The sequence below is a fragment of the Eurosta solidaginis genome, chromosome 1, assembly GCF_040869045.1.
Source record: "Eurosta solidaginis isolate ZX-2024a chromosome 1, ASM4086904v1, whole genome shotgun sequence".
Taxonomy (NCBI): Eukaryota; Metazoa; Arthropoda; class Insecta; order Diptera; family Tephritidae; genus Eurosta; species Eurosta solidaginis.
Window position 1 is genome coordinate 364494963 of NC_090319.1, and position 9306 is coordinate 364504268.

Consider the following 9306-nt stretch of genomic DNA (forward strand, 5'->3'; position numbering starts at 1 on the left):
AAGTAGTTTTTTTTCGGTTTTGTTTTATGGCGTAGTCAAATTGACGAAGGATGACGTTTGCTTTATGAGTTCTACGTTAAAGGGCTAACAAAGTCAGTATATGGCTCGAATAGAGGTATTACGATGGACAACTTGTTTACATCCATACATTTGGCTCAGTCGTTAGGAAATCACCCGTACAATTCAACAATAGTTGGCACACTCAGTTCAAACAAAGCGGAAATACCTTCTAAATTAAAAAACAAAAAGCGACGTAAATGCGGAACGACGATGTGTTTCTACGATAAAAATTTAACTTTATTATCCTATAAACCAAAACCTAGCAAAATAGTCCATCTTCTGTCATCTTGCAATTAAAAAGGTACTATTAATCCCGTTTCAAATAAGCCAACCATGGTTGAGTTTCACAACGAAACCAAAGGGGGAGTGGACAGTCTGGATCAGATGTACAGCGCAATGAGTTGTTCAAGAAAAACGAATAGGTGGACATTGTGCCAATTTTTGGCATGTTGAACATTTATTTTATAAATTCGTATATTATTTACACCTAAAATATATTTAAAGTCGGACAAAAGCCCTTAAAACGGGTAGATTTTATGAAAAAGCTTTTCACTAGCCTTATAAATAGTCATTTAGATGACAGACTTAATGATCGTGCTACAAATGGATCTGAAAATATGATACCGGCAACAGAAACTAAAAAACGGAAGATTTGTGCCATGTATCCTTCTTCCAAACGAAGAATGACGAAGATGGTATGCGCAAAGTTCCATAAACAGCTATGTGGAGAACATAAAGTTGATGTTTGTGCCTCCTGTATTATCTGAGGTTAGAACTTAAAAAGCTGCTTTTCCTATTTAGGTTTAATTATTTAGTTTTAAGAAACTTAAAGACTTGTATGAGAATTTCTGCCACAAATTGTGATTTTTTATTTTTTAAAAGGCAATGCCTTAAAAGTGGAGCCAATTGATAGGAGATTGTGAATTATTAATTTTAAGTTAAAAGATATGAGTCTTCCTTTTTCTTTTTGACTTTTATTTATCAATAACGAAATACATAACAAATAGCAATAAAACGCGTTCATTATTTCTACTCACACCCTTCTGAAAATGGATTTAAAATAAGTCGTCGTCATAATAGCCGTGTTTTTTTTTACACGCGTATACGTTTCGTTTGCGCGTGAAAAAAAAACGCCTATCTTCGCTTAGATAATGCTTAGGAGGCCCATCTAGCGGCAGTGTTTAAATAACTACAGCTACATCACAGGGTGTACCGAAAAGCGGATACATAACCCTCTGATGGCCATAGGGTATAACATATAGCTGAATCAGTTTCGATGAATTGTGGATACACATAGAATACATAGAATTAGTGGAGAGGGTGAAACAGAGACACATATTTCAGTTACGTCTGAGTATAATGCGTATTGAAATTTAGTAGGACAAATTTTATGCGCAGTAATTTCAGAGGTGTATTTAAAGTTTGTCGCTTGGCAGTCCATATAAAGTTTAAGCGTAAACGTATATAGAAGAATAAAAAAACACAGCTAATGACGAAGGATGACGTTAATGTACAAAAAATAAGGATGACCGTCCAGGGTTAAGTTTCTGTGTGAAACCGCCGTAACGTAACTTTTTGCTCCCCAAAGGAATGTAGACAAAATTTTGCAGAAAACAAATTTTTTAGGGGAATTTCGTACGAAAAATATAGCAATCAAAATTTAAAACTTTTGTAATACAATTAAATACTGGAAAATAGAGCTACCGAAAAACGCTTAGTTACGATTATTTAAATAAACTAAATAAATAAATTATACGAAAAGGAAAATTCGATTAATAAACGAACAAAAATCTAAAATTGAATAATGGAATATTCGATTAACCGAATTATTCGAATATTTTTAAGAGCCCTACTATCTATCCCTAATCTTTATTTTACTAGCACTAATCTACAATAAATTCACAATAATTAATATAGGCGTTCACATATGTTCCATTCCCGGGAGCTAGATTTTTGGGTTAAATAATTTCACGTTTTTCTTTTCTCTCGTGCCTCCATCTAGAGATGATAGTCTAGAGATGGTTTTAAATGAAGTAAAACTAACCGGCATCTTAAAAATTTGCTTCTAATTACCGCTTATAGAAAAATTTGTAAAGGAAATTTAGTTACTTAATTACCAAAATATTATTTTATAATTAATTTAATTACCAAACACTTATTTCATTCATATATATATATCAATACATTTATTTATATTACTCATGAAACCTGCTGGTGAGCAAAAAAGTCGGCTCCCTCACTAAAAGTACTATAAATGGTTTCGAATTTAGCTCTTTCTCTTGCATTATATCTGTATGGATAATTTTGTTTTAGACAGCTCAAAATACCATTTAACTTGTAATATTTAGATGGCCAGTGACAGCTACAGGGTGGCACACATGTTTTACAACATTCTGGTGGAATTTGTTCTTTTTTTCTATCCGGTTTCAATACAGACAAAATATCTGGCTTGCTTGAGCTATCTTGAGTCCAATAACAATTGCAGAATGCGCGACAAGTACAAAACTGAATACCGCGTTTAGGTAGCTTATGTGGCGGATCAGCTTTACACGCATATAATTTGTAACGATCCATACCGCCAAATCTTTCAATTCTGCCTTGTTCTCGTGCCAACCAGCGTTCAAGTAAATCACAATGATTATTGGGTTTGCCGGTGGGACGCAGCATTTGCATGCGTCGCCAAAGATCTGTACGTCGTACGTTTTCAAATTTGAGTCCAGTTTGCATGCGAAACAATTTATATAATTCGCTATAATGTTCAGGAGGCAAAGATAAATTTCGCATAAATTTTGTCATCTCAAAATAAAATAAAAGTCGTATGCCATAAGTGATATGTGTGATGTGTTCAAAATTTGTTATATTCATTGCTGAAAGTGCCTGCGCATTCACCAACAATAATTTACGTCCCGTAATTAGATTTACGCGAAATGTGTTCTGTAAAGAGATTAAATTTGTATAGCTTGGAAGGATTTGTGGTATCATAATGGCGTATGAGCACCTAGAGCTGGATTTCGAATCGATTTTTAATCGATTTAATAGGTCTTCGAAAATACATCATTTTACAGTTACAGTAGGTACAATATAATATTGATTGATCGAAATTAGCAGAAAATATTGTGGCGATTATTAGCATCACTGTGCTGTTAGTAAATACTCATACCACAAACACATTAAAGCAGACGCCGCCAAACACTGAAACAAATATTCGCACTCCATTCACACGTATTCTTATTCTCTTTCATTTAGTAGTCGCAGAGCATTTGGCGCAGTAACATCGAACGAATGTTTGTTGTCAATATGATGCATTAAGCGGATTATCGCGCTCTGACTAACAATTATTCATTTTCATTTTGCCGACGTCTACATTAAAGCAAGCCACACTTGTGTACATGAACACATCAATCATCATTTACACAGATTGATAGAAGGAGACGATGAATATCTCACATACACATATGTAGTAATAAGCTAAGAGTTGTTACTAACACATACACTATTATGGCTAGTAGAAAAGCTTAAACTACAAATATACATGCATATCGCTGGTAACCAAGCAAGAGATAAAATTGTTCTCGAACACATTTTCGCGAAATGACTAGACCTTAGGAGAAATGGGTGAGCGAGAAAACCGAGAGCAGAAAAGCAGCGCAAGCTGAGGAATCAGTAATCAGTTTGATTTAAACACGCGGTTAATGAATTATAATTGTACCACTCCCAAAGTAGTCTAAATAAAGACCATTTTGCAATACTGAATATTGGAGTTATTTATTTGACAGTTCAGCGATTTGAACGTAAGCAGACGGTGCACAATAAGCGGGATTTCCCTAAATTCGTTACAATATATTTACTGTAATTTTTTAGTACATTTACCTTCACTGGCGCATATTCATAGTCAAAGTAAAATAGTTTCAACTTAATTTAGAATCATAACCTCCCAGCAAACATTCGGAGTGAAAAACGAGGCCTAAAAGACACCTTAATCGGAGCGTTTACACTTATTATGAGGTCATTTAAGAGCCCGAAATTAGTTTATATCCCTTCTTGCAGTGGTCGTCTGATATTAATTCTGCTCAGAATTTGCTTTTCAGAATCATTTACGTGCTTTGTATTTGGGATTTCAGATCAGGAGGGATTTTGGACGCATCACATTAAAAATGTGATTATTGGTATAGAAACAGGAATTTTGGGTGAAAACCATAAAAGTTGGGCAAAGTGAGTCAGCTCTAATTAAAGACAAAGAGATCTGGACACACCTACCAGGGCATACCACGGATGCAGTTTTGTGGTTGCAATGAAAAAAGTCCAAAATAATCACATTGTTAAAATACACTTATTATGGAGATGATTTGAGAGAAACGTCCATACCAACTCAAATCGTGAACAGCGACACGTTATAACAATGATTTTATTAAATTATTATAAAATGGGAACGTTTGTTCCAAAGTTGCTTTATTTGCTAAACACTATTGGCACATACATAGCTCATAGTTTTCATCATATCGGAGTCATAAAAGACTCCTATATGATCAAATTTCTGAGCCTCATATTTTTCACATACATATCAGATTCCTAAATTATGAGCGCTCCGCCTAGGCGATTTTGGCGTTGCTTAACAAATCACGCCAGCTATCCTTGTTTCAATATAACTTACACCAAGGGAGTTCAAGACTTCTTGGTGTTAATCTTTCCACTTCGTCTGCTTTCAAATAAGGGTGCCGATAGGCATACAACTTGTGCCAGAGCATCTTTATGCATTACCATAATATAACCTAGCGGTTGGCATTACGGAAGAAACCATACATCGTCGGCAGAACTTTTCTCTCGTTCACTGGACCAAACCATTGTCCCTCCACACGGTCCGTTTTTCCGAAACATATATCAGAGCTGGTATAATGAGAAATTTGTAGCGCGTTACTGACAAGAGTTATTCTATGGTTGATTTCTAAGCTAAAATTGCAGAGAAGGCAGATTTTTCTCTAGAAATTTCTGCGCGCAAAATTGGAATATCTTAAATAAAAATTGTTCATGCTCCATGGTACACGAGGAAGGTTTCTTTAATACTGCTATGATTAAATTGGATTAAACACAAAAATTATGTTATTTCAGTATCGAATACACTAGTTCCAATCCCATGCATCCAATTCGATGGGAGAACCATGTGAAGAACCATGTTTTTGTGAATCGAATCGAAAAATCAGATTAAAAAAAAAAAAAAAAACTAATCGAGTCCAGCTCTATGTGCACCAAATGGAATCCGTATGGGACTTGCAACACCAACAAGTCAGCCAAGCCAACCAACCGTATGCCTAGTTATTCAATACCTTACCTGATATTGTGGATACCCATATTTGCGTATCCATTGATAACATTCATAGTTCGACCATTCATAAACTGACGGCAACGGAATTTCATCCACGACACGAGCTGCCAAATTGAGTAATGTATCGGGTGTGGTTTGAAATTCGATTGGTAGATTATCTTTTTTATATTCTGCAAATTTTTTGTAAATTTTTGGATATTGAAATTTGCATGCCTCCAATGGTGGCGTTCTTTTCTTGGGTTTTCTTGGTTTCACATATTTGTCATCAGAAGAATAGAATAAACCACGCGAAGTTGGCAATGTGAAATTAGTAGATGATGGCATTTATACGTACGAGTGAAAATTACGCGTTAATAATTTTTACTTAAACGGTATGTAATACGTTGTTAATATTTAATTAAAAATTAAAAAAATAAATAAAAAGTTACAAAACTGCAGCGGCACAAAAAAGAGTTTTTTATAAAATTGCTGAAAATTTCATTTTGTTTAAAGTTACAAAAAATTGTACTAATGACGTGTGAATTTGAAGCAGCAAAACGGGTGACTCTTTCTTTAGTGTGAAATATTCCTCAATTTTGTATATCTCCGATTTTGATGAAACTGCGCGTAACGGGCATTCAAAGAACTGCGTGGATATCTGCAAATAGAGTAACGCCGTACCCCATCCGTATTATCACCAATGTTGTAGACGCTCATCATCAATCAATTGCTTAGGCGGTTTGACAGGATAGCAGTCAAACCCACGTCATATGCAGATAACGTTTCAGTGATCATAAGCGGCAGATGTCTACCTACAATAAGCTTTATGATGGAACAGGCACTTCGGAATGCACATAATTGGGTATCTGGAGTCGGGTTAACCACTAACGCGGAAAACCCGATATAGAATTGTTTACTAGAAAACATAAGATCCCTAGTTGGACGAATTCTTAGCTGAGAAGGCTAATTCTACAAGAAAAGCACATTAGAAAATATCTAGGCATTGTACTAAATAGTAAGTTGTCGTGGAAACCCCAGTGGAAGAGAGAGCGAAGAATGCGTCCGCGGCACTGTATATATGCAAGAGGATGTATGTGTGATCGTTACCCAAACTTTCTTATTTGGTATTAATGGCAGTTGTTTGGTGGACAGCCACACAAAAAAGTACATATACCAAAAACCTTGAAGGGTATGCAGATTATTAATTATAAGCATAACCGGAGCCCTAAAACTAACCATACAGCAGCCCCCCAGCGTGTTAGGGGGATTAGAATATACCCGCGGTAGGTATGCCTGTCGTAAGGGGCGACTAAAATACCAAATTGATTCAAGGGGTTGTGTAGCGCAACCCTCTCAAGGGGTTGTTAGCGCAATATATAGCATCTCCAACCCAATTGTCAACCACGCCGTGGCGAATCCTGTTTGCCTAAACAGGCGAGGCTCAGGCGACCCCAGGTTCCTCATGGAACTTGGGAGTGGGGAGGGTGGCATGGCTTGCTTAGAAGGTTTAATATAGTCATATAAATCGTTCCCGATATGGTCGGGCTAGTACCTTAATGGTGATTTGTTACCGGAACGTACCGGATCTATATCCGGCAAAGGACCATCAACATCGATAACACTCCTCAAAGCCTTCGGGGTGTGTCTTTATCGTTAATACAATATCAATAACAACCCCTACAGCAGCATTGCGTGCCATTCTGCACATCCCTACTGCAGAGAAAATGGCGAAAAAAATACCGTTAGCCACTGTAACAAGGATCGAGGCCTTGGGCCAGCTTGGGTGTAAGTCGCTTAGCGCCATCTGATATCGGGCGAACAGCATATGTGGTCTCTCGTCTGAGCTTCGAAAGAGATATTGGGGCCACAATTGAGACAGAGGGCTACCGTCAGAGTGCAGAAATTGCAGACCGTCGGGTCCGCTGTTTACTATGTCGCTCCTTGGTGTGAATCCGTCATGTGTAATTGTTGCACGACCAATTTAAATTTTCAAAATTTTCGGACAGTTTATTCCAATTTATTCGTAGTATCCATTTGGGCCAAGATAATCGCTTAAATGTGGCCTGGGATATTTGCACACCCCAATACCACTACGATTGGAGGAGCTTGAGAGTGGTTATTAACAGTTTCTCTTTTGAGCTAAAATGCCGTAATTGCGCTTGAATACGCGGGATCTCTTGAGAGTCTAAAAAAATTCCAACTAAAGTTGAATCATATTGTAACGAAATTGCTTGCAAATCCTCTTATTTGCAATCCTCTGCTAAGTTCGAATCACTAAACTGTTGAATAAATAACTCCAATATTGAATAATGGAAAAATGGCCTTTATTAAAGTACTTCACAATACACTTATACTTTGCTACTCGCTGGCTTAATAACCAAACTGATTGATAACTCAAATGAAACTCTACTATTGGCCGCCAGATCGCGTGCTTAATCAAACTGATTGATAGCTCAACTCAAACTGAGTTACAGCGCCTCTACATCTGTTGCCTTTTATACCCTTTGGTTTCCTCGTTCGCATTTTTCCAGAATGTACTAGCATTGTCCATGAGCTCTCAAACTTCTCAGCTATAACTAAAATTGCACAATTTTATACACCTTTTAGGCGCTTCCAGAATCTACTAGTACAGTAGCTCTCAAACTTCTCAGATATATGCATGTGTTTGCGCATTGACTCTCCGCTGCTTGTATTCGTACATGGTACATATGTGTAGACGCAATTATTTATTCGTTTATGTAGATACATAAAGATAGAATTATTGATGTGAATGTTTGTAGTGTACAGTCTTTCGCGCAAACATAGGCGTATAAGTAAATGCATCTGTATGTGACATCTCTCTGGGCTGCCTTATATATGTGTATACTTGATTTGATTATTAACGTAAATACTGCTTGGCATGGCCTTAGCATCGCCTTAGTGATGGGATAACTTAGTGATGCTAATATCCGTGACAATATCATACCAGATAAAAGTTTTTTAATAAAATAACTTATCGAAGGTTATGGGCTTATCTACTTAAACTCTTTATTAACTTTTTTCCTGATGAGAATTTTTTCTCCAATCACTAAGTGGCGTTTTCACCATCACCAGTTAATCAGTCATCTTTATGTTATAGAATTTCTAGCTTTCGCCATGCTAACTAGGAATCGACTCTCAGTTAAACGCATGGCAAAACTTTATGCAAAAGTCAGCTGTTTTTTTTTGTTTTCATTTTTTCAAAACAGATTTGTATTACAAAATATTTAAAATTATCACTTTAAATGCGAGGTGATCACACTGTGTTGATGAAAACGCAAATGATAAAGTTTTCAGAATATTTGCTATCTCACAGTCAAATCCTAAGTAAGCAAGGAATGACGAAAGCGTTTCTTAAACTGCTTCGATCTGCTCTTTTCCGTAGGATGAACATTGTATCTATAGATATAAGAAGCCGAAGAGTGGATACGTCTTTCCTAGCATTTTTCTTATAAAACTGCTTAAATCCGTCATATACTTAAGGTATTGCAAACATTGGATCTTCTATAACAAACAAAAAATAAGAAGGAGCAATGGACCTGCATAAACTTCTCTAGTCATTCTCTTGTGCCAAAAAGCTGCTTTTTCCGGTAAAACTTGAACCGGCTATACCACAAGATGATCAACAAATTGGTGTTGAATATGTATATTTTTATACTCAGCTGAACAGGGCTGTCAGAGAATATTAATTTCATAACCCGTAACGGCATAAACTAATCGAGATAGATATAGACTTCTATATATCAAAATGATCTGAGCGAAAAAGGAATTCATTTAGCCATGTCCGTCGGTCCGTCTGTCCGTAAACACGATAACTTGAGTAAATTTTGAGGAATCTTAATCAAATTGGGTATGTAAGTTCCTGGGCACTCATCTCAGATCGCTATTTAAAATGAACGAAATGGGACTATAACCACGCCCACTTCTTC

The 9306-nt window shown here is 36.4% G+C and overlaps 1 protein-coding gene across 1 annotated transcript; it reads right to left on the reverse strand.

Moving 5' to 3' along the window:
- Positions 1-2259: 2259 nt before the first annotated feature.
- LOC137241189 (uncharacterized) lies at positions 2260-5704 on the reverse strand. The gene is made up of 2 exons (XM_067768512.1): positions 5387-5704; positions 2260-2994 (listed from the first exon to the last, which is right to left on the reverse strand). Exons 1-2 carry the CDS (start codon positions 5702-5704, stop codon positions 2260-2262), a joined length of 1053 nt encoding a protein of 350 aa, XP_067624613.1.
- Positions 5705-9306: the final 3602 nt, after the last annotated feature.

Coding starts and splice junctions, on each gene's coding strand:
- LOC137241189 (XM_067768512.1), bottom strand. CDS start 5,704: ATGCCATCATCTACTAATTTCACATTGCCAACTTCGCGTGGTTTATTC. Junction 2,995..5,386: donor ATGGGTATCCACAATATCAG/GTAAGGTATTGA, acceptor ATCTCTTTACAG/AACACATTTCGCGTAAATCT.